General features: G+C 45.6%; 1 protein-coding gene across 23 annotated transcripts in view; it reads right to left on the bottom strand.

Moving 5' to 3' along the window:
- The window catches only part of STYXL1 (serine/threonine/tyrosine interacting like 1), a 64,634-nt gene that overhangs the window by 20,595 nt on the left and 16,101 nt on the right, over positions 1-27,938 (bottom strand). For all 23 annotated transcript variants that reach the window (XM_081819499.1, XM_081819497.1, XM_081819496.1 and 20 more), the window contains 4 exons: positions 21,561-21,622; positions 17,753-17,894; positions 12,722-12,867; positions 6,692-6,837 (listed from right to left, as the gene is read on the bottom strand). In XM_081819499.1, coding sequence (XP_081675625.1) covers positions 6,692-6,837; positions 12,722-12,867; positions 17,753-17,894; positions 21,561-21,622 — 496 coding nt within the window. The remainder of the gene's footprint in view (positions 1-6,691; positions 6,838-12,721; positions 12,868-17,752; positions 17,895-21,560; positions 21,623-27,938) is intronic.

The following is a 27,938-nucleotide window of genomic DNA, read 5'->3' as shown; positions in this document are numbered from 1 at the left end:
CTTTTCCGCTATGTTATTGATATGGTTAAGTACATGGATTGATTTTTCAGATGCTAAAACCACCCTGTATCCTTGGAATAAACCTAATTTAGTCATCACGTATTAGTCTTTTCCTGCAGTTCTGTAGTCAATGTGCTAATATTTTGTTTAGGATTTTTACATCTCTGTTTATGAAGAAAATTAGTCTACAGTTTACCTGCATTATGTTGTCAGACTGTAAAATCAGCGTTATGCTAGTCTCATAAAACAAGCTGAAAATTATTCCTCTCCTTTATTCTCTAAAAAAGAAATTTAATATTGGCTTTATTTCCTCCTTAAACATTAGGTAAAATTCTTCACTGAAGCCATAATTTTCTCTATGAGAAATTTATTAGTTATCAATACTAATCAAATTTTCTATTTTGTATTATGTCCATTTTGATAGGTTCTATTTTTTAAAAATTCATTCATCTAAATTTTCATACTTATAAGTTTTCATATATCCTAAGATCTTTTTAATATTTGTAGAATAAGTAGAGTCTCTTTTTATAAATGGCTATTTGTACCCTTTTTTGCCAACGATTTATCTGATTTATTAGTTTTTTAAAAACTACTTTGACTTTCTCAATCCCCTCCATTTCATTGTTTCTGGTTCAATAATCTGCTACTACTATTCCTTCCTTCTCCCTTATTTGGGTTTAGTTTGCTGTTCCTTTGGTCGTTGCTTGAGATGAATGCTTAACTAGTTGATTTTTAGCCTTTCTTCTTTTTAATAGATGCATTTAAGGCTATAAATTTCCCTTTACCCACAGCTTAACTGCATTCCACAAGTTTTGATACATTATATCTTTATTAGTATGTAGTTGAAAATATTTCATAATTTCCATCATGAGTTCTTCTTTAACCCATGCTATTTAAAATTTATTTCTAGGGGCACTTGGGTGGCTCAGTCAGTTGAGTGTGTCCAACTCCTGATCTCAGCTCAGGTCTTGATCTCAGGGTTGTGAGTTCAAGCCCCACATTGGGCTCCATCCTGAACATGGAGCCTCCTTAAATAAATAAAAATTTCTAAGCTTGTAGTAATTTTCTGGTTATATTTTTAAATTATTGCTTTCTAATTTCTAATACTTTCTACACTGAAAAACAACTGTATGTGATTTTAAATCTCCTGAAATTGGCCGAGTCTTGCTTTGTTGTCAAGTTTTATAAATGCTCCCTCCATGTAAACTTTTTTTAAAGATTCTATTTATCTGAGAGAGAACACAGGAGTGGGGGGAGGGTCAGAGAGAGAGGGAGAGAAGCAGACTCCCCACTGAGAGAGCCCGATCCAGGGTTTGATCCCATGACCACCACCACCACCCCCTCCCCTGAGATCATGACCTGAACCGAAATCAAGAGTCGGATGCTCGGGCACCTGGGTGGCTCAGATGGTTAAGCGTCTGCCTTCGGCTCAGGTCATGATCCCAGAGTCCTGGGATCGAGTCCCACATCAGGCTCCCTGCTCCGCGGGAAGTCTGCTTCTCCCTCTGCCTCTCTCTCCCTCTCTCTCTGTCTCTCATGAATAAATAAATACAATCTTTAAAAAAAAAAAAAAGATGCTCAACCTACTGAGTCACCCAAGCGTCCCCCTCCATGTAAACGTTTTAAAAAATACAGATTCAGCAGTTGTAGGGTGCCATTTTCTGTCTCTCTTCTGAAGATAATTTAAGTTTTTTTCTTTCCTAATCTGTTAATATGGTAAATTACATTGATTTTCTAATGTTGAACCAAACTGACCTTCCTGGAAGAAATACATTCGGTCATGCATTTCTCTTTATATATTTTTGGATCAAATTTGCAAAAATTTTGGATCCTTTTATATATTTTTGGATCAGATCCCTTTTATATATTTTTGGGTCAAATTTGCTAAAATTTTATCAAGAATTTTTAGACCTATGTTCATGAGGTTTGTGGCTTTCCTTTATATAAAGTCTTTGTCAGTTTTGGGTATCAGAGTAATGATGGTCTCATAAATGAATAGGAAAGTATCCCCTCCTCTTTCATTTTCTGGAAGACTATGTAGATCAGGTATTATTTCTTCCTTAAATGTTCAGCAGAACTCACCAGTGAAGCCATACAGGCCTAGAGTCCTCTTTGTTAAAAGGTTTTGTAACTATGAATTCAATTTAATAGATATGGGGCTATTCAGATGATCCATTTCTTGTTAAGTGAGCATTGATAGCTTGAGTCTTTCAAGGAACTGGTTCATTTAATTTAAATTTCAAATGCACTGGCATAAAATAACTCCTAATATTTCCTAATTATTTTTAAACTTTTAATTAAAAATTTTACTGAGCTCACTGTAGATTCACATGCGGTTGTAAGAAATACAGAGAGATCCACTGTACGCTTTGCTTAGTTTCCCCAATGGTAACATTCTGCAAAACTATAATAGCACAATCAGCATATTGATGCTGATACAATCTATCAATTGTGTTCAGATTTCCCCAGTTTTGCTCGTATTCTGTGCATGCGTGGGTGTATGTGTGTGTAAGAAGTTCTATACAAATTTATCACCTGGGTGGATTCATGTCCACCACCAGTCAAAATACCGAACAGTTCTAACACCAAAAATGCCTCATGTTGCCCTTTTGTAACCATACCCCCTACCCTCTAACTTCCCTTACTTCTGGTAACCACTAATCTGTCATTTATGAAATTTTGTGATATCAAAAATGCTATATAAGTGGAACCACATAATATCTAAACTTTTGGGACTGCTGCCTTCTTCTTATTATTATTATTTATTATTGGCTGTGTTAAATCCCTAGAGATTTACCCAAGTTGTTGCATATGTCAATTGTTCATTCTTTATATTGCTGAATAGTATTCCATGGTATGTATATACCACAGTTTGTCTAACTATTCACCAGCTGAATAGCCACTGCAGACATTCATGTACAGGTTTTATGTGAAGTTTTCACTTCTGTGGGGTAAGTGCCCAGAGAATGTCTTTTAATATCTGTAGGATCTATAATGAAAATATTCCTTCTTTTACACCTAACATGGGTAATTTTTGTCTTCTCTCTCTTCTTTTTTGATCAGTTTGGCATAGGTTAGCAATAGTACTGCTTTTTTTTTTTTTTTTTAAGATTTTATTTATTTGACAGAGAGAGAGAGACAGCGAGAGAGGGAACACAAGCAGGGAGAGTGGGAGAGGGAGAAGCAGTCTTCCCGCCAAGCAGAGAGCCCGATGTGGGCCTCGATCCCAGGATCCTGGGATCATGACCTGAGCCAAAGGCAGATGCTTAACAACCAAGCCACCCAGGCACCCAGTATTGCTCTTTTCAGAGAGCCAACTTTTGTTTTCATTGCATTTCTCAAGTTGTTTTGTTTTCTATTTCACTTATTTCTGCTCTTACTATAATTTCCTTCCTTCCTCCTTCTTATGATTTCTAATTTTTTTAAGGTGAAAGTTTAGGTCCTTGATTTGATTTGAGACTCTAATATAGGCATTTAGGCTATAAGTTTCCCTCTATGCACTGCTTTAGCTGCATCCACAAATTCTGATATGTGGGGTTTTTATTTTCATTCAGTTCAAAATGCTTTCTAACTTCCTTTTTGGTTTCTTTGCGACCCACAGGCTACTTAGAAGTGTGTTACTTAGTTTCCAAGCATCTGGAATTCTTCCCAGATATCTTGTTTGGTTTACTGGCTTCTAACTTAATTCCACTGTAGTCAGAGAACATGATTCTTTATAAATTATTTTTGATACTTGTTTTAGTGCCCAGAATAGTCTATCTTGTCAAAAATGTTCCATGTTCTCTTAAAAAGAATGTATATTGTATAAAAGAATGAACACATTCAGGGGTGCCTGGGTGGCTCAGTCATTAAGCGTCTGCCTTTGGCTCAGGTCATGATCCCAGGGCCCTGGGATTGAGCCCCACGTCGGGCTCCCTGCTCGGCAGGAAGCCTGCTTCTCCCTCTTCCACTCCCTCTGCTTGTGTTCCCTCCCTTGCTGTCTCTAATAAATAAATAAAATCTTTAAAAAACAAAAACAAAAAAAAGGAGTGCCCTGTCCTTAAAAAAAAAAAAAAAAAAAAGAATGAACACATTCAAAGACCAGAAGAACACTACTGTTATTGGGCAGAGTGTTCTATAACTGTCAGTTAGGCAATTTTGCTCTTCTACTCTTTGAAATTATAGCCTATTTTCTGTCTGTTGAGAGAGAGATGTTGAAATCTGATTATAACTGTGGATTTCTCTAGAATCTAGAGTCTAGATCAATTGATCATCTTCCCATAATGAAATGGCCCTCTTTATATCCAGTAGTATTCTTTGCTATGAAGTTCAATTCATCTAATAATGGAGTCATTCCAAAAGTTGGTGTGTGTTTTTTTTTAATTAGTCATAGCCTAAAGTATCTTTTTCCATCCATTCTAACCTATCTTCATTTTGTATTTAAAAAGTACGTTTCTGGGGCACCTGGCTGGCTCAGTCAGAGAAGTGTACAACTCATGATCTGAAGGTCATGGGTTCAAGCCCCACGTTGGGTGCAGAGATTACTTCAATAAATAAATTTTTAAAAAAATAAAGTATGTTTCTTGTAGATATCCTACTACACCTCTGCCTTTAAATTGGGGGTATTTAGACCATTTGCACTTAGTATGATTATTGACATGACCACCTTGCTATGTGTTTTCTATTGGCCTCATCTCTTTGTTCCTCTTTTCCTGCCTTCTTTTGGATTTTTTTATGATTCCGTTTTTTCTTTTTTTGTCTTATTAATTATAACTGTTTTATTTTTTGTTTTGTTCTAGCTTTTGGTAATTGCTTTAGAGTTTCCAGAACACATCTTTAACTTTTTATTACATTATAACACTTCATGTAAATACAGTAAGAATCTTCCAAGTGTATACTTCTATTCTGCCTCTTCCTGCCTTAGTAAACTATGGGCATACATGTTACTTCTACATATGTTATAATCTCAAAACACATTGTTACTATTTTTTCTGTGATCAATTATTTTTTTTCGTTTTTTGTCTTTTTTGTTTTTGTTGTTTTAGAGGGTGGGGGGCAGAGGGAGAGGGAGAGAGAGAATCTTAAGCAGGCTCCAGGCCCAGCAGCACAAGTCCAACACAGGGCTCAATCTCATGAACCTGAGATCATGATCTGACTCAAAATCAGGAGTCAGATGCTTTAACTGACAGAGCCACCCAGGCAGCCCATATGATAAATTATGTTTTGAAGAGACATAAAAGTGACAGCGAAAGTGTTTTATGTTTATCTACATAATTATTTCTGGTGATAAACTTTATGGTTTTTATCAAATTTAGAAAAAAATTTTGGCTGTTACTTCTTTAAATATGTTTTCGGTCTTTCCACTTCCTCTTCTTTGAAGATTCCAATTTATACATGTTTCTGTTCTGGTCTTTCTTTCTTTCTTTCTTTTTTTTTTTAATCTTTTTCTTCCCTGGGTTCCATGTTGGACACTTTCTACTAGTATGTCTTCAAATTCACCAATCTTTTCTTCTGCAGTGTTTAATCTGCCTTTAAATCCATCCAATGTATGTTTCACCCCAGACATTCTCATCCCTAGCCTAGGGCTAGTTTTTCCTCACAACTGAAGCAACACTTTTCTCAGTGCCCTCTTTGAGGCCCAGTATGTTGTGAGTTTTGTCTACTCTGATTGGAAATGCAAACTACTCTTGGCCCTACATGATCTCTGGGAATTGTACTGTGTGTTCATTTCTACTGGTTTTTCTCCCAGCCTTGACTTGTTTCCTCACATGTACGTGCTTATCAGTACTCAGCTGAAGACTCAGGGGGTACTCTGCAGATGTTAAGAGCTTTTTCTTTATATTCAGCTCTCTATTCTCCATGCAGCTCTCTCCTGCAAATTCTAGCCAACTTGACCTCTCTGACTTCTCAACTCTATACACTCAACTCAGAAGGAATGACAGGATCTGTCTTGGCCTGCTTCTTGTACTATGACCTGCAAACAGTCTCCTACTAATAAGCTGGGTCAACTGAGGGACTCATCTTTTTTTTTTTTTTTTCCCTCCTCTCAGGAATCAATGTCCTATGCTGCCTATTGGCCACTGTCTGGAAACCCCTGTCTTAAGGTTTTGTCTGGGATTTGGGGGTCGTTTAAAGTGGGATTGTAAACTGGGTCATGAGGGTGGAGCCCTAAGAGATGGGATTAATGCCCTTGTAAAAGAGGGGCCAGAGGGTGATCTTCTGCCATAAGAGGATGCAGTAAAAATAGGGCTGTCTATGAGCCAGAAAGCAGGCTCTCACTGGACACTGAGTCTGCTGGTGACTTGATCTTGGATTTTCCCAGCCTGCACACCCATGAGAAATAAATGCATTTTGTTTATGAACCACTAGTCTGTAGTATTCTGCTATAGCAGCCCCAATGGGCTAAGACAGGGGTCACTTCTCAGAGGGCCTGAGAAGTAGGGTAAAATGGAATACTCTGTACCATAATGTTAAATACTAGGAAAGCATTCCTTTTGGTGAGATCCGAAGGGCAAGAACTGGGTCTCAGAGGCAGAGGATGCCACCGCCAAGCCAGGAAATAGACTACAAACCAGGAACAGCTGAAGGTAAGTACAGAGCCTATTCCAGTGTGTGTTGATTTCTAAGGCCCTTTCAGCTCTATAAATGCACGGCACTAGGAATCTTATATAAATGCTTAATTAAAAAAAAAATCAATAGTATTTCTACTCACAATGGCCCTGTCTCCATGGAGACATTGACATGTGCTTTGATTTTCAAATCCTTCTGAATTTTCGGGTCGCAGGCTTGCCTGAAATTGCCCAGGTAGATCTTGCCTGGCATGATTTCAGCAGGGTAGGGCTGAAAGGCATCCAGTTCCTGAGGGAAAGGAAGGAGAAAGGCTGCTATATAGAATACATATGCTATATGTCATAGAACAAGATATTCTTTCCCCAGGGAAGAAGCTGTTTTTGGTTTTTGTTGTTGGATTTTTTGTTTGTTTTTGTTTTTGTTTTCTGGATCTTGAAATGTGGCTCAGCATTAGAAAGATAATCCAGAATAATGAATGAGACTGACTTGCATGAGGAGTTAGAAGGCTGATAGTAACAGGATGGAGCCACTGAGCCATGGGACAGCATGCTGCATCTGAACGTGGACATCCCACTTAGCCCCCATGGCACCTGTGTGCACTTTGCTGGGTGCACAAAGACTGGCATCTGAAACCCCTTGATGCAGAACTGCATAAATCCAGAGCGTGTCCAGCAGGGGGAGGGTGAGGGTGGGAAGCCTTATATTATTACATATTATAATTGTATTATATTATATATTATCATTGATGGGACAGCCCTTCTATTATATAATTATATATTATAATTATCTTATTAATAACAAAATTATATAATATTTTTGGAGGCCACCAGAATTTTAACACCTTCTTAAAAGAAAAAACCACTAAAACTACTCACATAGAGCCTATTTGTCATTAGGAACTAAATTCTGATGAGTTCTGATGTAGACAGGTAGGGAGGACAGGACACCACTTAAATGGGAGCTCACTGGAATTCCAGGTCCAAAGTTATGATATGAAAAATTGGGGTTTCTTTGAAAAACAAAGACACAAAGAGCAAGATGATTCCTACATTCCCCCAAAGTGTGTCCTAGAAAACAGTGGTCCCTCGCAATGCACTGTGAAAAAAAGGATTGAGAGAATCAAGTACATATGGGAAGCAGTACCTAGGATATCCCTGTCTCAGAAATTCACAACGTACATTACTAAGTAAAGGCAGGAGAAGTAAACGGCAGTAAAGAAATCTGATAACTATAGCCACTATGGAAAACAGTATGGAGTTTTTTCAAAAACTTACAAGTAAAACTACCATACGATCCAGCCATCCCACTTCTTGGTATATATCCAAAGGAAATGAAATCACAATGTTGAGGGAGTATCTGCCGTGCTCCTTACAGCATTATTCACAGTAGCCAAGACACAGAAACAACCTAAGTGTCCATTGACAGATGAACAGATAAAGAAAATGTGGCATGTATACAGAATGGGAGATTATTCAGTCCTGAGAAAGAAGGACATTCTGCCATTTGTGAGCTTGAGGGCATTACTCTAAGTGAAATACAGGAATACCTCACCTTATCGTGCTTCATTTTATTTTGTTTCAGAGATACTGCAATTTTTACAGATTGAATGTTTGCGGCGACGCTGCATCGGGCAAGTCAATCAGTGCCGTTTTTCAACAGCATTTGCTCCCTTCGTGTCTCTATCACATTTCGGTCATTCTCACAAAATTTCCAACCTTCTCATTATTATTATATGTATTATGGGGATCTGTGATCAGTGATTATCTGTGATCAGTGATTATGACCCACTGAAAGTTCAGATGATGGTTAATATTTTTTAGTAATAAAGTACTTTTAATTAAGGTATGTCCACTATTGGGGCACCTGGGTGGCTCAGTCAGTTAAGCGTCTGCCTTCAACTCAGGTTATGATCCTGGAGTCCTAGGATTAAGCCCTGCGTCAGGCTCCCCGCTTGGCAGGGAGTCTGCTTCTCCCTCTGCCCTTCACCTGACTCGTGCTCGCTCTCTCTCGCTCTCTGTCAAATAAATAAAATCTTAAAAAAAAAAGGGGGGGTATGTCTATTTTTTTTAGACGTAATGCTATTGCCCACTTAACATACTACAGTATAGTCTAAACATAATATATACACAGCAAAAAATTCATTTGCCTTGCTTTATTACAATATTTGCTTTATTGTAGTGGTCTGGAACCAAATCCACAATATTTTCAAGGCATGCCCATAAGTCAGACAGAGAAAGACAACTACTGCATGATCTCACTTACATGTGGAGTCTGAAAAGGCCAAATTCATAGAAACAGAGAGTAAAACAGTGGTTGCCAGGGGCTGGGGAGTGGGGGAAATGGGAGATGTTGGTCAAAAGGATACAAACTTCCAGACATAAAGAGGCACAAGTTCACGGGAACTTCAGTTAATACTGTGTTATATACTTGAAAGTTGCTGGGAGAGTAGATCTTAAATGTTCTTACCACCACACACAAAAAAATGGTAATTAGGTGAGGTGATGGTTAGGTTCATTAACCTTATTTGGGGATCATTTCACAATATACAAATGTATCAAATCAACACATTGTATACCTTAAACTTATATATGTTATATGTCAATTATATCTCAATAAAACTGAAGGGGAAAATTTACAAAATCTGATTGTTCCAAGGAAAGATTATGAGTGTCAACCAGGTGGTTAGAAAAAATTGTCATCAAATAATAATTTACAAACTAGTTAGGAAACAGCCAGTAAAGCATGGCAGGCTAAAACTATTCTCAAAGTGTACCTCCGAGGAACTGCTAAAAACCTTCCTACTGGTTCCTCGGGCCGACTTTGTGGCCCAGATGTTTATCATAACACATTGGCTACATGTTTATTATTGGCATGGGTTGAAAATCACTCGTGATATTTAGTACAAAAGCTAAGCATAACCTCAAGAAAACAAACAAAAACCACACTCACGTTGTATAAACTGTTGTTTCCAATATGATCTGTTTGGAGGTCCCTTTCTTGTGTGAGTATTCCACGGGAAATGCTGACCTATGTGATTTCAAAGGTCAAACCTAGTTCTAAAATTCCTCTGGCTCCAAGTCAGACTCAGAAATAAGCACCGCAGGCTACTTTGGCTGTCCAGAGGCTTCAGAGCCTTCTGGCCTTAGCACATCGCCCCTCCCAGTGAGCCCACTGCAAGCCCACATCCTTCGCAAGCTGTCGGCCTCAAAAAGCCTTTCTCAAAGAGCAGACAGCAAGCCGAGCCGATGCTCAAGTGTGCGAAAGGGACGCAGGACCCTTCTACCTGCAGACAGGCCCGCTCGATAGGACCCAAAGCTTCCCCAGAGCTCAGGCTGACCACACCCAGGATGCTCAGCTTGCTGGAGCCAAAGGACACCCTCCTAGTTTCACCTGGAAAATCTCACTGAACACCCAACACAGATCCATCAACTCTTCCTGCTGCTTTCAAACCAGCTTCCTTTCCTATGGCTGTGTGGCAGGGAAAAACACACCGGGCTGGTAAGAGCAAGCGCGTGTTAATTCTAGATGCCATGATTTTGACACCCACATCCATAAGGATGTCCAAACTGAGCCCACTGCCCTCCCCCACACTGCCTCTGCCTCCCGTGTCCCCCACCTGTCACCCACACAGGGAACCAGGGTACTAATCCCAGGCTCCTACCTCCCCGCATGTCCCGCCCTCACCGCCCGCCCCCCCCCGTGTCTAATCAGTGCCACTACCCAAGTGTTTCCTGAATCTGTCCTCTCCTCACCATAGCGGCCTTCCGCCTCCCCCAGAACCCCCTGGCAGCCCCCACGGGTCTGCCTTCCACACCACGATCGCTGGTGAACTTTCTCAAGTGCCATCTGACAGCATCAGGCACCCCGGGGCTCACCACCATCTCTCTCTGGTGTGGGCTTCACGTTTTGGTCCCCGAACCTTTTGCTCCAAGTGAAATCTCATTTAAGGGAGGCCACGTGTAAAACAGAGGAAATGAGAAGTCGCTCTGTCCAAAGGCCACATTCAGCGCCACCACCCGCCCTCCTAGAAGGAGTTCCTTGGGGAGCAGCAGGGACACCCCTGCTTTCCAGTGTCTCAAAGCACATAGCAGAGAGGAGTGGGGCTTTCACTCGTGCCCCTGAACTACTAACAAAGGTCCCAAAGCAGGGAGCGACAAATACTAGGTGCCTACACTCTAAGGAGGGCCACAGACACCTAGGGCAGAACCCTGCTAGCTGCCACCACCATCCACCACGCACCCCTCTTCCCAGTCTACCTGAGATGGGACGAGGGCAAGTCTCAGGGGTATACACATGTCGACACTGACCAAAATGTACATTTAAATATGTGCACAAACTTACTGATGAACTTACTTACAGGCTACTGAACCTTACTAAAGCTTGTTTTCCAAAGGGAAGGAGGTGAGTTATCAGCAGGGTGAGGTTTGCAGAAATACTTATTTTGCACAAGGAAAAGCCAGTAAGGGGTGCTCCTCTAGGAGTGAGCAGTGCCTGACAGGACAGGGAGACTGGGGGGACACCAGTGGAGCTGAAAATCATAGTGTGAAGGAGGGCAGATGTGGTCAGGGGGTCATGGACTGCCAAAGTAAAACAAGGAATTGGGGGTGCTCCTGGCAGGAAGTCTTGGATGGTTTTCTTTGAAAGATTCTTAGTAGCAGATGGGGCCCGTAAACCGGGCCCCAAGGAAACCAGCAGCTAAGGCCACCAGCAACATACAGAACCGGGCTGGAACAGAGTGAGAAGGCCTGGCCCCACCGCTGACGGGCAGCCAGTCCCACAAGACAGGCCCCACCCTGGACCCCCAGCACTGAAGTCACAGGCCCAGGAGCAAGGAAGAGAGGAGAGGTCCCTGCAGCTAACCCACACCCCTGGCCACTCCCACCCCAGCAAACTGAAGACTGCCCAGCTCTGGGGGATGGGAAGAGATGAGACTTAATCCAGATCTGAGATTGGAAGGTTAAACTAGCCTCGCTTGTACTGGCCTGATCACTTTTCTTCTCTTTTAAGAAATTATTTTAAAAATATGCAAGGGCGCCTGGGTGGCTCAGTCGGTTAAGCGACTGCCTTCGGCTCAGGTCATGATCCTGGAGTCCCTGGATCGGGTCCCGCATCGGGCTCCCTGCTCGGCGGGGAGCCTGCTTCTGCCTCTGACCCTCCCCCCTCTCATGTGCTCTCTCTCTCTCATTCTCTCTGTCTCAAATAAATAAATAAAAATCTTTAAAAAAAATATATGCAAAAGTAGAGAGAATAGTATAATAAACCCCTGGGTCAATCACCCATTTGCAAATATCATCAACTAATGGCCAGTTTATTTTAGCTCTATCCTCACCCACTTCCCAACACACCCCAGATTATTCTGAAAAGCCAGACATCGTATTGTTTTACCCCATAAATATTTCATTCTGTATCTCTGAAAGATCCAGTTGATATACACATTTCCCCTCTCATTTTATGATTAGCTTAAAAGTCGTCAGAATTTCTGGAATGTGCCCAAGATGCTGCTAAGGGCAAAGAGCCAAAGGTAATTACTAGAAAGAATGAAGCCCCCACATGTCTACATCCCACTGCATTCAGACTCTTCAATAAGCCCCCTGCTGTATGATGCCCTCCAGGGACCAGACCCTGCCTGTCGGTCATGGCCACCCCGTGCCTGCCTCAGCCACCCTCCACCCACCTCTCTTCCTAGCAAGTTCCTCCTCCTCCTTCTGGTCTGGCTCCAGGAGGGGCCTCACCTCACCTGGGGTGCCCCTTGTCTCTCCCGCTAGCCAAGAACTCCTCATAGGCAGGATGCTAGCTTGTCCTTTTTGTGTCCTCTGGGCTTGTGGGTCCAGACAGCTGAGAATGGACAGGCAGCCTCAAATTGTGGCACCCCTGCCTGTCTTTGATGACAGCCTGACATCCAGAGCACCCCCTGGAACCCCTGCCCTCTGGACGGGCCCCACCTCTTCACCACCGTGCTGACTCTGGCCTGAATCCAGCGATGAGAAATTCACCCTCGTGGCCTGGACCTCCTGGCTGCCCCAGGTCCATTTCCCAAGCACAGTCTCCATCCCTTCCATCATTCCCATGTCGCCCAACTCCTCTTTCCCCTATCCTGCTCCCCATCCCTTGGTCAACCAGGGGGAGACCATGCTTCCATCCGAGCCTGCCTGGGCTCAGTACCCTGCCTCACCTGTGGCATCCAGATGATCTTCTGTGTCCGGAGGAAGTGGTACATGGCTGAGAAGCGTTCATAGCCTCCTTTCAGGATGCAGATGGGGTGGTGGGTGAGGTGGGCCAGCACCCTGCCACACTCCACGGCAGCTCCGGGCACCAGTTCTAAGAGCAGAGACCAAAGAGGTGAACAGCCCCTGTGTGCTCATCGTTTGCCTAAAGCTCCAGTTGACGGCCACTCGATTTGGAAAAGCAACGGTCTGGGAACCTGAACGAAATCTAAATGGAGAAGAGTGTTAACAACTCAAATTTAAGCCACTTGTTACCAAGTAAGTTGATCCTTCTTTTCTGTAAATTCTTAGATGATGCAGATCTCCACATTATTGCAAGGCAAGAGGATTTAACAGAAGGGAAAGGTCTCTCGCATATATACATCACATATCATATACCAAACCATTCACCTAAGGTGGGTAAAGTAATGGTTTTCAGTATATTCACAGAGTTGTGCAACCATCACCCGAAAAAAGAAACCCTGTACAGGCTAGAAGGTTTCACTCCTTCTTTCCCTTCAAACACCCAGGCAGAGTGTTCCAATTTCTCCACATCTTCATCGACACGTGTTAGTATCGGTCTTTTTGATCGTGGCCGTTCTCGTGGGTGTGAAGGGACAGCTCATTGTGGGTTTGACATTGATTTAATCTTTTTTTTTTTTTTTAAAGATTTTATTTATTTGAGAGAGAGAGAATGAGAGACAGAGAGCATGAGAGGGAGGAGGGTCAGAGGGAGAAGCAGACTCCCCGCCGAGCAGGGAGCCCGATGCGGGACTCGATCCCGGGACTCCAGGATCATGACCTGAGCCGAAGGCAGTGGCTTAACCAACTGAGCCACCCAAGCGCCCCTGACATTGATTTAATCTTAAGTGCTTTCACTGCTCTGCAGAATCACTAGGAGACTCTATGAAAATTAGATATCTATCAGCAAGTTTGCATAATTAAGGCTAAGCCAAGATACCCGCCCCCCCGCCCCGAGGCCACGATCTGAGCCCTAAAGACAAATATCTCACTGCAGACTTTGAAGAACCAGCTAAAAGGGGAAAGGGAAAGGCCAGGACTCTGACTCTGACTTCTATATTGAACCTCTGGCCAGAGAAAGCCGGTTCCAGCAGGGGCTGCTGAGGACAATAGGGGCCCGAGACCCGTCTGGAGGACTGGATCTGGAGGAAGAGCCTTGGGGTCAGCAGCCAGGCCAGGAGAGAAACTGTGGCTGGCGAGAGACAGGAGCCAAACCCTATCCTAGAAGGCCTGGCTTGGAAGCCAGAGTCCCCGGTGTCTCAACACCATCTCCCTCTTGAGCAAGAGACTGAATAATGGCTGAGGGGTCAGAGGGTTCAGGAGAGCGGAGTCACAGGACACACTGCTGCTGTCTTTAAGCCAGACAGCCGCTCTCCCACCAATGTCACATGACCCACTGGAGGCTTATTCACCGGGGTGCCGTGGGGTCAGTGCCAGAGAAAGCCCAATTTCCAGGAGAATAATTAGAGATTGCAGAGGAGAGCCATGAGGACAGTCCGGGGCCCAGGCTACCCAGCCACAGATATGATGGGGTTATTAACATTAAATTTATTTTTAGTCCCATTAATCTGGAGTTCTCCAATGACATGAGGCTTCGCACACTTTGAATTGGGGCACCCACTACTTCAGGAAGATGAGAGACCCCATCCAGGCCAACGGGCTCTCTACTCAGCAGCGAATTTTAAGTTAAATTACTTCGGGTCCTTAGCCAGGCAATTGGCTTGAAAGTCAGGCTTTGTTCAGAGAGGAGGAGGAAAAAAAATGCCCACATTCCCAAAGCTTCCCCCCACAGTTATGGTGAACGCCCCAGCCCAGGGAACCCCATCCACATCTATCAAGAGCCCCGTCTGAAGGGTCTATAATCCATATGTTGCAAGGAAGGCAGGCCGATTTAACATAAGGGAAATGTCTCTCCTCCAAGAAGGGGGCTGCCCTTTGCCTGGTGAAAGGAGTTTAGAGAAAGAGCCCAAGGGAAGGTACTCTTCAGGTTCCTAAGAAGAGACCCAGCTGAGAAGGTAAAAACACCATGTTTGCAGGGACAGGGGTGCTAAAAACCACCTGTGCCCCGCTTCCCACTAGGAATCCTGAGACAGCCCCCCCCCCCAGCAAGGTGGGAGAGGAGAGAAGCTGCCATAGCCCAGGGACCAGCAGCACCTGTGGAACACCTGGGAAGGAGGTCACAGTGCTAAGGGGAGGGAACCCCTCCTGACTCACCCTAGACGGGGACATTTCAGCCACAGACACAGCAAGGACAGAGGCCCGTGGCACAAAGCCAGCAAGAGAGGACTACACAGAGTCAGACCCCTGCTTCTAGGAGGTGATGGAGGCTCCACACGACCAGATTTCCTTGGGGGGTGGGGAGGTGGATGCTTAACAGTAGAAAGGGGAAGGGGAAGGGGAGAGAAACCTCGAAATGGTCTTTTACCCCAGAGACTCTGCATTCACCTGAAAGATGCCATTTTAAAGGAGAAAAGTGCCTTGAGTGGACAAGGTGAGAGTGTGTGTGTGTATGTCCGTGTGTCTGTGTATGTGTGTCCGTGTGCATGTGTCCGTGTGTGTGTCCATGTGTGTGTATGTCCGTGTGTCTGTGTGTATCCTTGTGTGTCCGTGTCCGTGTTTGTGTGTGTCCGTGTGTGTGTCCATGTGTGTGTGTCCGTGTATGTGTATTCCGTGTGTGTGTATTCCGTGTGTGTTTCCGTGTGTCCGTGTGTGTGTCCCCGTGTGTGTGTACGTGTGCGTCCGTATGTGTGTATGTCCGTGTGTCCGTGTGTGTGTCCGTGTGCATGTGTCCGTGTGTATGTCTGTGTGTGTCTGTGTGTGTGTATGTCCGCGTGTGTCCTTGTGTGTATGTCCGTGTGTGTGTCCATGTGTGTGTCCTTGTGTGTATGTCCGGGTGTGTGTGTCCGTGTGTCCGTGTGTGTCTGTGTGTGTCCGTGTGTTTGTGTGTGTGTGTGTCCATGTGTCCGTGTATGTCCGTGTGTGTCCGCGTGTGTGTGTCCGTGTGTGTCCGTGTTTGTGTCCCCGTGTGTGTATGTCCGTGTGTGTCCGTGTGTGTGTGTGTACGTACACATGCATGCAGTTTGGGGTTTTGCTGTGTTGTTTTGCGGTTGTGGTTTCCTACTGAGAATAGGGCCTCCATGAGGTCATTTATAGAACATAGAGGGGGTTATCTTTATTGACCACCGTTTCCTATGGTTTTAGGGTCCAGCCTACAATCCTAGGACTGCAGACTGGCACCAACCCGATAAACTTGGGGAGGAGGGCACGATATCCTGGCAAAGGACCTCCTGTGAAGACTGGTTTTATTAAAGGTGGAAGCCTAGCGCCACCCAGTGACCGCTGCTGTGAGCGCCCGGGCCCATGGAAACCCCCACACGTTCATGGCTGAGCCACAAGCCACAAGCCACAGAGCCCCTAGGCCAACGGCAAGGGGTTGTCAGCCCCAAACCAGGGGCTGGGTGGAGAATGTAGGGGCGCCTCAGAAAACAGGTAAGATTAGAGCCCACCACGATTTAACGCTCCGGTTTGGGACTGGAGCGACTTTGCTTTGCTCTCCTGCTCTGCTATCCAGGCCTTGGGAGAACAGACAGAGCCAACCTGCCCGGGGTTCGAATCCCAATCCCACCACTTACTAGGTGTGGTGGTTTCAAAAACAGTCCACAAATTCTTTCAAATACAAGAAAGAATATTTGAAAGAATATAAAGGGAGGTTGAGTCTGATTCCCCACCCCTTGAGGGTAGACTGCACTCAGTCACTTTCTTCTAATGAAGAGAATGGGGCAGAAGCGACCAGAAGTCTCAGGACTCCGTCGCAAGAGGCATGTGGCTGTCCCTTGCTCTCCCGCTCTCCTAGATGGTCCGCTCCAGGGGAAACCAGCTGCCGCGTCGTGAGGCCATCCAAGCGGTCCTACAGAGAGATCCAGGTGGCAGGGAATGGAAGCCTCCTGGCCATACCCATGTGAGGCCCCTCGGATGCAGATCATCCCGGCCCAGTCAGACCTTCAAATGACAGGGACCCTAGCCAGCACCTCGACTGCAATCTCAGCAGACACGCCATACCAGAACCTGGTACCAGTTAATTAATATTTGCTGTATTAGGCTACTGAGTTTAGGGGCAATCATTACATGGCAATAAATAACTAACTCAACACGTATGGGACCTTGAGTGAGTTACTGCATGCACCTTTCTGGGCCTCAATCTCCGCATCTATAAAATGGGGACGTTACCTATTAGAGACCATTCTCCATGGCCTCTCAGGTTTCTATGTGTCCTGTGAGCAAAGGTACTGGCTTTTCGAGAGTATCTGTATATCAAACAGCCTCGGAAGATAGATCGTTTCTCCCTCTAGAGCTAGGGGCGGGCAGGCTTTCTGCCTGTTATAAAACATTCAGGCCCTGGGAGCACCTGGGTGGCTCAGTCGGCTAAGCATCTGCCTTCGGCTCAGGTCATGATCTTGGGGTCTTGGGATCGAGCCCCGCATCGCATCGGGCTCCGCACTCAGCAGGAAGTCTGCTTGTCCCTCTGCCCCTCTCCCTGCTTGTGCTCACGCTCTCTCTCAAATAAAGTCGTTTATAAAAAAAGAAAAGAAAAAAAAAGATTCGGTCCCCTGAGCTCAGGGTTCTCCTGTAATACAACCCACGGTGTGGGTAGGTTTTTCTTGTCCCTATTCCTGTCACCCTGTGAGAATGGGGGCTCGGGTGCCAGGGCAAGGAGAGGAGGACATTCCGGTTACTTTCACTGCTCTGACCCGGGAGCCTCACGTCCTCTGCCAGCACTCATGAGGCTATGGCAGGCTCACCTGGCATTTTGCAAGGAAGGAAACCCCTCAGCCCCTCCCCCGCTCTTGGCATAACCCATTTCTCAGGGGCGTGTTCTGCAGGAGCTGACCCACGGAGAGCCTTCTGTGTGGTTCCCGGCGTACCGCGAAAGGGCTCCATCACCACCAGCTGCTGCTCCGGCTGCACTCCTCAAAACCTACCGTGTCTACCATCTTCGGTGTTGTCCTCCTCGTCCTCCCCTCTTAAGGCAATCTCCAGGGTGCTGGTGTTGTTATCATACACCACACAGTATTTCACGCACTCCAGATCCACAGACTCCGGGAGAAGATACTCATTTGCTCTCTAAAGAAACCACAGGAGAGGTCTGTTGGCGGGTGGTTCAGCTGGGCACATACTCCCCGCACTCCAGCCCTGGGTGCAGCTGGAGGGAGGACCGTGCCCATTCCCCCGACTACACACACAGGCCCGGAAGCACCGAGAAGGGACCGGAGGGTGTGCTGGACGCCGAGCACCTTCCACGCCCACACGACCTGCTGTGGACAAAGCTGGCCAGAGCTGACCGGACCAGAGACGGTGTCCTCACTTAAGAGCTGGTCTACTGAGTGGCCCGTGGCCCACTAAGGGGCCTGGCATGCATTCTCTCAGAGCAACCAAAGTGAGGACATCCTCTCTCTAGGGGAAAGTAGTTGGTGATGGAGGCCAAATCCAAAACCTGCCATAAGAAGGGCAATATGCAGAAGGCTTGGATGAGCAGAAATCACAAGCAAGCGGATATAATGCGGCAGACTCACCTGTAGGCTCTGTTGAGAGTGGGAACTTTTGTTCTTTTGTAGTCGTTGATGTACTCTGAGCTTCTAGAACAGTACCTGGCATGTGGCTATAAATACGGTCAGAGGGAGGAAAGGGCAAGCAGGAACCAGGATGTCGTGAGTAGCCAGGAGCCGCTGAGTTGCCAAGAAGGCAGACCACGGGGGCAGGAACAATGCCCAGGACCCCAAAGGGTGTCCCAGAGCTCGAGGAGGCCTGGCTGGGTGGCGGCTGAGAGGTTAGTCTTCACTCATTTACATGCTTCCCAAAGGCCCCCACTACTCAGGGGATCCCGAGCCTGACTCCGTCCCTTGCAACCTTGTCTGGCTGTCAGAGATGGCCCCACAGAGGACCTGCAGGTGGGGTAGAGTGAGTTTATATCGATTCTACTACAAGGCAGTCAAGCAAGGCCCATGGAGGGACAAACCAGAAAGTTCTCTGGGACTGAGCAGGGAGGAATCCCATTTGTCTGGAGGAACTAGGAGAGAGCCGGTGCTCAGGACGAGCAGGGTTTGCATGGATAATGAGGGAAGGGGGGTTTCTGGGTGTGGAGACGAACATGAGCAAAGGGGAAGGGAGTGGAGATGTGGAGCAGGTGGGAGAGCAGGACAGATGTGGCTGGACATTGACTTGTTCACTCAATAAGCATACGTTGAGGGTCCACCCTACGTTTATGCCGTGTGAGGTTCTGGAATACAGAGGTTCAAAGCAGCACAGGCAAACACCCCGAGTTGGCCCAGAGGACTCAGAAAGGTTGTGCACAGTGGGAGGGATTGGAGCTGGGGCTGCAAGGGCAAGGGGAAATCTGCCAGACTGACAAGAGTGGGGAGAACGTTCCAGGCAGAAGGAATAGCTTCCGGTCGTTCACTTTAGTCAACAAACGTGCTGAGCCCATCCCAGATGCCAAGGAACAGATGGAGCCTCCGGGATACGGATGAGCAAGGCACATACATCCCTGTGCTCCCAGCAAAAGGTCTGGAGGCCTGAGAGAGCAGTGCGCTGGCGCAGGTCAGGGGGTGGGGGGGTGGGGGGATGGGGGGATGCACAGGTACTCTGTCCAAGATTGAGAGACCATTGGTTGGGGCACCTGGGTGGCTCACTCGGTTAAGCATCTGCCTCCAGCTCAGGTCATGATCTTGGGGTCCCAGGATCAAGCCCATGCATCACATCAGGCTCCCTGCTCAATGGGGAGTCTGCTTCTGCCTCCCTTCCCCCACTCCCGTTCCCACTCCTGCTCTCTCCCTCACTCCTTCTCTCTAATAAATAAAATCTTAAAAAAAAAAATAAAGTACACACCAATTGTAGGATATATTGCAATTTCAGAAATGTTTGAATATGGGGGGTGGATATGTGCATCTTAGAACCAAGGAAATGCAGTAGGGCAGAACTGTTGAGGTGCCAGATGAGAATGGAAGTTTGCATGGCTGGGGCGCCCAGGTGGCTCAGTCACTTAAGCATCTGCCTTCAGCTCAGGTCATGATCTCAGGGTCCTGGGATCGAGCCCCGCATCGGGCTCCCTGCTCAGCCAGGAGTCTACTTCTCCCTCTGCCCCTCCCCTTGCTTGTACTCTCTCTTTCTCTCTCAAATAAATAAAATCTTAAAAAAAAAAAAAAAAAGGAAGCATGCATGCTGGAGAGGGAGGCCAGGAGCACCCAGTTGGGGGCTGTGTGTCCTGCTGGGGCCGCGCTGGGGCTGTTGGCAGGAAAGTTGGGGAGGGGAGCCAAGAGGTGTCAGCCTGGCTGAGGCCCAAAGAATGTCTCTTCCAGAGCTGGGGGTGCTGCCAGAATCAAAAGAATATGCAGATATGAGAGTGGAGCCAGAAACTAGAGGTTGAAGCCAGCCAACTGAAAACCCCAGAAGTGGGGCTGGGGGTGGGGGGAAGCAGGTAATGATGGGTTTGGGGTGGGGAGAGGGGGGTGTTAGGCAGCGAGCTTATCCTGCAATCAAATGCTCTAACCACTGAGCTACACCCCCCAAGCAGCAAGCTTATCCTGGAAAAATGTCTGAGCCAGGGCCCAGGCTCCCTGTCAAGTTCAGCATGGCAAAGGGTCAGAGATGGAGCACATCCCAGCACAGCCACAGTGGGAAGGGAAGGGGTCAGTGTTGCCAGACAAAACTTTAGAAGTAAAACTGACAGGACAGCTAATTGCAGTTGGACAGCTGACGCTGGAAGCCGGAGTGAAATCTCTGAGCAAGAAGGTGCACTGACAGATTTAGAGCAAGGACGAAGTAGTGATCTTCTTCAGGCAGCAGCAGGAGAAAAGGAAGCTGAACCAAGGACACAGAGGAGAAACCGGGGAAGACAGACCTTGGGAGAAGAGGGCGGAGAATGAGGTCGGGATCCTGAGCGGAGGCTGCCAGGCTTGGCAATGACCTGACAGAGAAGACACCCTGTGGGGGTGGGGAAAGAGGCTTCAGTGCAGGAAGGGGGCATGGTGACTGTGTGCAGGGCTCAGTCTTTTTAAGAAAGGTGGAATAAGGGGCACCTAGGTAGCTCAGTCAGTTAAGCGTCTGCCTTCGGCTCAGGACATTGATCCCAGGGTCCTGGGATGGAGCCCCGCATCGGGCTCCCTGATCAGCGGGGCGTCTGCTTCTCCCTCTCCCTCTGCCCCTCCCCCTGCTTGTGTGCTTGCACTCTCTCTCTCAAGTAAAACATTTTTAAAAAAAAGATGGAATGGGGGAGGAGCAGGGAAATGGGGAAGGGAAAGAAAGTGGCTTCCATCTTTGGATTATAGTTTTTTGTTAGTTTATTTATTTAAGTAATCTCTACACCCAGAGTGGGGCTCAAACCTGCAACCCCTAGATCGAGTTGCTTGCCCTTCAGTCTGAGTCAGGCTGGATTATAGTAATTATCTCGATGGTTTATTATTGTCTGTTCCCTGAGTAGGACAGAAGACAGTGAGCCAAGGGCATCTTGTATTCGGCTGTATCCCCCAAGGTCTGGAACAGTGCCTGGCCCATCAAGGAATTAAATCAGCATTTGCTCAGTGAAGCTGTTGGCCATGATGGGGGGTGGGGACACCGTAGGGAGCATGTGAGGAGTGTGGGAGACCCTCTTGGTGGATGCACAGGGGTGGTCCTGCCTCTGCTGCCCAGTGTCCCCCACCCTGCCGCCTCCTGGATCTAGGATAAAATCCCCCATTTCCCCCCACCCTCCTGTAAGGTGGCCAGCATGCCCACATTCGGACTCTGCCACTCTACCTTCTTCACTCGACGGGCTGTAATCACATGGCTTTCATCATACTCCTGTTTGGAACGCACATCTAGAAAGGAAAAGTATTTAATAACCGTATTTGCAAAGGAGCATACGATCAAACTACTTGGAATACTTGCACCATCCTCAACATATATTTGTTTGGCAGTTGGGTGATAATAATTGTCAGTTTAAAACAAGGCATGTGGGGCGCCTGGGTGGCTTGGTCGGTGAAGCGTCCGACTCTCAGTTTCGGCTCAGGTCATAACCTCAGGGTCGTGAGATGAAGCCTGTGTCAAGCTCCAAGCTCAGCGGGGTGTCTGTTTGGGATTCTCTTTCCTTCTCCCTCTGCCCCCCTCCACTAGCGCATGCTCTCTCTCAAATAAATAAATCTTGAAAAAATAAGAAAAAATAAAATAAAACTCAAGGCTTATAGTTCCACTGTGCTAGGCTGCCCACATGACTCTCCTGCCCCATCATACCCATATCCACACATCCCCTTAAGGGGTAGGGAAACTTTGTATCTTTGATTTAAGGGAAGTTTTCTCTGAGGTCCAAAAAAGTGGGGAGGGGAGAAATCAAAGCCAGAGTGAGCTCATACTAAATGCCCCATGGAATTTTAGACCCAAATTCAGACTTAAACCTAAGAACTGAGGTTCTAATGCCCCTACTAGGGCAGACGGTATGACTGATGTCCTCAAAGTTGGGAGGAATGTGAACAGGAACAGAGAGCCTTATCCATAAATCCTAAAAAAGGATGTTATCCAAAACATCATTGTTTTTAAGATTTTATTTTTTTATTTTTTATTTTTTTTTTAAGATTTTATTTATTTATTTGAGAGAGAGAGAATGAGAGATAGAGAGCACGAGAGGGAAGAGGGTCAGAGGAAGAAGCAGACTCCCTGCTGAGCAGGGAGCCCGATGCGGGACTCGATCCCAGGACTCCAGGATCATGACCTGAGCCGAAGGCAGTCGCCCAACCAACTGAGCCACCCAGGTGCCCTAAGATTTTATTTTTTAAGTAACTTCTACACCCAACATGGGGCTCAACCTCACAACCCCGAGATCAAGAGTCACATGCTCCACTGACTGAGCCAGCCGGGCACCCCCAAGACATCATTCTTAAATTCAACAAGAAAACAAACAACCTGATTTAAAAATGGGCAAAAGATATGAACAGACACAGCACACCAAAGAAGATATGCAGGTGGCAAACAAGCATAGGAAAAGATGCTCCATGTCATGTCATCCAAGAAATGCAAATTGAAACGACAAATAAGAGACCCCTACATGCCTATTCGAACGTCAAAAATCCAAAACACGGTCAACACCAAATGCTGGTGAGGATGTGGAGCAACAGGAATTCTCATTCATTGCTAGTGGGAACGCAGAATGGTAGTCACTTTGGTAGACAGTTGGGCAGTTTCTAACAAAACTAAACATACTCTTATCAATAATCTTGCTCCCTGGTATTTACCCGAATTATTGAAAATCTATGACCACAAATGTTTATAGTGGCTTTTTTCATAACTGTCAAAAGTTCAAAGCAACGAAGATGTCCTTAAATAAGTGAATAGATAAACCGCAGTACATCCAGACAGTGGAATAGTATTGAGCATGCATGCACATGCACACACACACACACACACACACACACAGAGCTATCAAGCCAGGAAAAGACATGGAAGAGAGTTAATACAAGTGAAAGAAGCCAGTTTTAGTCTACCTACCATACGGTTTCAACTATAGGACATTGCTGAATACACAAAACTGTATAGACAGTAAAAAGATTAGTCATTGCCAGGGGTTAGTGGGGAAGGAGGGATGAATACGCAGAGCACTCAGGATTTTTAGGGCAGTGAAACTATCCTGTATGATACTGTCATGATGGACACGTCACCATAAATTTGTCAAAACCCAGAGAATGTACAACACTAACCCTACTGTAAACTCTGGGCTTCAGGTGATAACGAGGTATCAAAGTAGTTTCATCAACTGTAACAAATACGCCACTCTGGTGGGGGCTGAGGATAGTCTGAGAGGCCATGCTTATGTGGGGGGACAGAGGGACTTAAGAAATCTCTGTACTTTCTGCTCAGTTTTGCTATGAACCTAAAACTGCTCTAAAAAATCAAGTCTATTTCTTTTTAAAAAAAGACGTAAGAAAGCACTAACCAAAAAAGAAAATACGGGCAAACCTAATCCTATTAAAATTAAGAACGTCTAAAACCAGAGAGGGAGACAAACCGTAAGAGACTCTTAATCTCAGGAAACAAACTGAGGGTTGCTGGGGTGGTGGGGGGTGGGACGGATGGGGTGGCTGGGTGATGGACACTGGGGAGGGTATGTGCTATGGTGAGTGCTGTGAATTGTGTAAGACTGATGAATCACAGACCTGTACCCCTGAAACAAATAACTCATTCTATGTTAATTAAAAAGAAAATTAAGAATGTCTACTTTTTCTCATTAAAATACAACATTAAGAAGGTGAAAGGGCAGGGGTGCCTGGGTGGCTCAGTCAGTTAAGCATCTGACTTTAGCTCCGGTCATGATCTCAGTGTCCTGGGATCAAGTCCCAAGTCAGAATCCCCACTGAGTGGGGAGTCTGCTTGTCCCTCTCCCTCTGCTCCTCCCCCTGCTCATACTTGCTCTCCCTCTCTCTCTCTCTGTGTCTCAAATAAAATCTTTGGGGCACCTGGGTGGCTCAGTCAGTTAAGCATCTGCCTTTGGCTCAGGTCCTGATCCCAGTGTCCTGAGATCGATCCCCGCCTCAGGCTCCCTGTTCAGCGGGGAGCCTGCTTCTCCTTCTCCCTCTGCCACTCCCCCTGCTTGTGTTCTCTGGCTCTTCATCTCTCTGTCAAATAAGTAAATAAAATCTTTTAAAAATAAAATAATAAAATCTTAAAAAAAAGTGAAAAGGCAAGGCACAGAGTGAGAAAAAAATCTGCAATACAAGTAACGAAAGACTTGTATCCAGAGTTTTTCAATCGGTGAAAAAAACAGTAACAAAAACTTCAGACATCTGAAGATACCTTTAAGACATCTTTAGAAACAGCTAAAGGCCACAGACGGAGGCTGACCCCAGCTCCCCTTAAAGTGCCTGCCTGAAAAAACTCCAAGGCTACCAAGAGAACTTTCTGTTTGTCCCAGCCAACACCTGAAGATAGGACCCCTGCCTCACAGTCTCCAGGGAAGGGTAGGAGCCTAACTTTAGTAAGTGCCAGTTAGCAAACCCAGATGGGTCTCACACAGGCCACATCCCCTACCCTTCCTGTAACTGTTCACTCTCCCAGTCCCCTGAGCCTCACTCCCTCCCTCCCCCCTCCTTCACTCTCCCTTAAATTAACCAGTCACCTCTGTACAAACCAAAGCAGAATTTGGTTCATGCTGGACTCTTTCCTATTGCAACAGTATGTTACTGATTAAAATCTGCCCTTACCACTTTATTTTTTATTTAAAAATCAATTAACATATAGTGTATTATTAGTTTCAGAGATGGAGTTTAGGCATTCATCAGTTGCATAGAACACCCAGTGTTCATTACGTCAAGTGCCCTCCTTAATGCCCATCACCCACTTACCCCATCCCCCCACCTCTCTCCCCTCCAGCAACCCTCTGTTTCTTAGAGTTAAGAGTCTCTTGCTGTGGGGCGCCTGGGTGGCTCAGTTGGTTAAGCGACTGCCTTCAGCTCAGGTCATGATCCTGGTGTCCTGGGATTGAGTCCCGCATCGGGCTCCCTGCTCAGCGGGGGGTCTGCTTCTCCCTGACCCTCCCCCCTCTCATGCTCTATCTCATTCTCTCTCTCAAATAAATAAATAAATAATCTTTAAAAAAAAAAAAAAGTCTCTTGCTGTTTGTCTCCCTCTCCGATTTCATCTTATTTTTCCCTCCGTTCCCCTATGTTTTTGTTTTTTTTTTAAGATTTTATTTATTTATTTGACAGAGAGAGAGAGACACAGCAAGAGAGGGAACACAAGCAGGGGGAGTGGGAGAGGGAGAAGCAGGCTTCCCGCGGAGCAGGGAGCCCGATGCGGGGCTCGATCCCAGGACCTGGAATCATGACCTGAGCCGAAGGCAGACGCTTAACGACTGAGCCACCCAGGCGCCCCTCCCCTATGTTCATCTGTTTTGTTTCTTAAATTCCACATATAAGTGAAATCATATATTTGTCTTTCTCCGACTATTTCGCTTAGTACCCTCTAGTTCCAGCCACATCATTGCAAATGACAAGATTTCATTCTTTTTGATGGCTGAGTAGTAGTCCATTGTATATATATACCACATCTTCTTAATCCATTCATCTGTCGACAGACATCTGAGCTCTTTCCATAGTTTGGCTATTGTGGACACTGTTGCTATAAACATTGGGGTGCATGTGTCCCTCTGAATCACTATGTTTGTATCCTTTGGATAAATACCTAGTAGTGTCCTTACCACTTTAACCACAGCCTGGCTTTGTTTGCCCTTGATGCTAGCAACAAAACCCAACCAACCACATGTAGCTACATATAACAGTATGAGTGAATCTTATAACCTTGAGCAAAAGAAGTCAGATACATGGTCTGTATGGTTTAAAAACAGGCAAAACCAAGCAGAGTATACTGTAAGCTCATTTCATTCATTCATATAGATGTGAAAATCAGAAATCATAGTAACCAAATCTAACAGTGTTCACAAAATACGCGATGATCTAGCAGGAACTACATAATACTAGGAAATCACATTAAGATAGTAAAGGAGAAAAACTGTAGGTTTAGTTCCACAGATGCTGTTAAAATCAGAAACCGAGACCAACCTTGCAAATTCCCCGAGCAGGCAAAACCAGGTCAGACATACAAACAAAGCTGAATTCTGTTTATTTTACAAGGCTAACTTGACCTGGATTATTTCTTGCTTGTGTCTCTGGAAAGAATAAGCAAGCTTTGAACTGTTTCTCAAGGCTGATAAGAGGGAACCATTGAAAATTGTAATACTGTGACCAGTCCCTGAAAAATAAATCCTCAAGGCTTTCTCACTATGAAGCTTGATCATAAATATACCCCTGAGCCTCATCCCACAGTCTGGTCTGAATGTTCCCAGTTTGCAAACTGTCTTTTTGGTGTATATACAATAATTTTTTACTAACTACTATTTCAATGATTTGTTGGTTTTGCTTTTGCTGTTTTGAACCTTCTTTGGCACGCAGAAAATTTCAACTCCTATCACGAAAAAAAAATCCTTAGGAAGTTAGGTATATACAGGAACTTCCTTAACGTCATGGGAAAAACTACTGAATAGCTACACCAAACATCACAGTGATTAGTAAAAGGAGAAACAAGATAAAATGCTCACAGTCCCTGTGTCTCTGTAACACCACACTGGAGAGCAAAGGGCACAGCAATGCAGTGAGATAAGAATAAGTAAAAGGTAGGGGTGCCTGGGTGGCTTAAGCGGCTGCCTTCGGCTCAGGTCATGATCCCAGGGTCCTGGGATCAAGCCCCGCATCGGGCTCCCTGCTCGGCGGGAAGCCTGCTTCTCCCTCTCCCACTCCCCCTGCTTGTGTTCCCTCTCTCGTTGTGTATCTCTCTGTCAAATAAATAAATAAAATCTTTAAAAAAAAAAAAGAATAAGTAAAAGGTATAAGAATTGAAAAGAACTGGAGCCGTCATAAATAGGATTGTCTATATTGAAACTCCAACAGAGCCACAAACAATTAGTATTAACAGGAGAGCACATCAAGATTGCTAGATATATGGGGCTCCTAGGTGGCTCAGTCGGTTAAACGTCTGCCTTCGGCTCAGGTCATGATCTCACGGTCCTGGGATCGAGTCCTGCATCGGGCTCCCTGCTCAGCGGGGAGTCTGCCTCTCCCTCTCCATCTGCCTCTCCCCCCGCTCGTGTGCATGGACATGCTCGTGTGTGCGCTCTCTCTCAAATAAAATCTTTTAAAAAAAAAAAAGATTGCTAGATACAACATATAAACATATGCACACATATATACGTATATATGTATATATATATATAAAATAATGGGCTGTAAAAATCGGGGGGAAAAGATAAGGTTTCAAAAGAGAAAAGACTTGCTGTAATGCCTGATGATCCAAGCAACAGAGAGTAAAAAAATGGATGTGCATACAGGAAATGGTTCAGCAAAATCCTGTAAAACCAGGAAAAGCTACAGGAAAGTAGCAACCGAAGCCCATTCCTTAAGTGATCCTGCGAGCGATGAAGAACCGGTGACAAAGAGAAACATCCGCACTCCTCTACCATTCAGGACAGGACCCTTAGCACCTGCCCAAGCAGTAAGGCATAAATCCCACCTTTCCATCTGTTTTTCTCAGCCCCCAACTTCTGTATGATTTGCAATGGCCTGAGTGCTCTCAGAGGCGAATGCCAGTATAGGATAA

Source organism: Leptonychotes weddellii, chromosome 5 (assembly GCF_054177405.1).
Source record: "Leptonychotes weddellii isolate Sample4059 chromosome 5, ASM5417740v2, whole genome shotgun sequence".
NCBI classification, from domain to species: domain Eukaryota; kingdom Metazoa; phylum Chordata; class Mammalia; order Carnivora; family Phocidae; genus Leptonychotes; species Leptonychotes weddellii.
The sequence above is the reverse complement of the archived record's forward strand: the minus strand, read 5'-3'. Positions and strand labels throughout refer to the sequence as shown.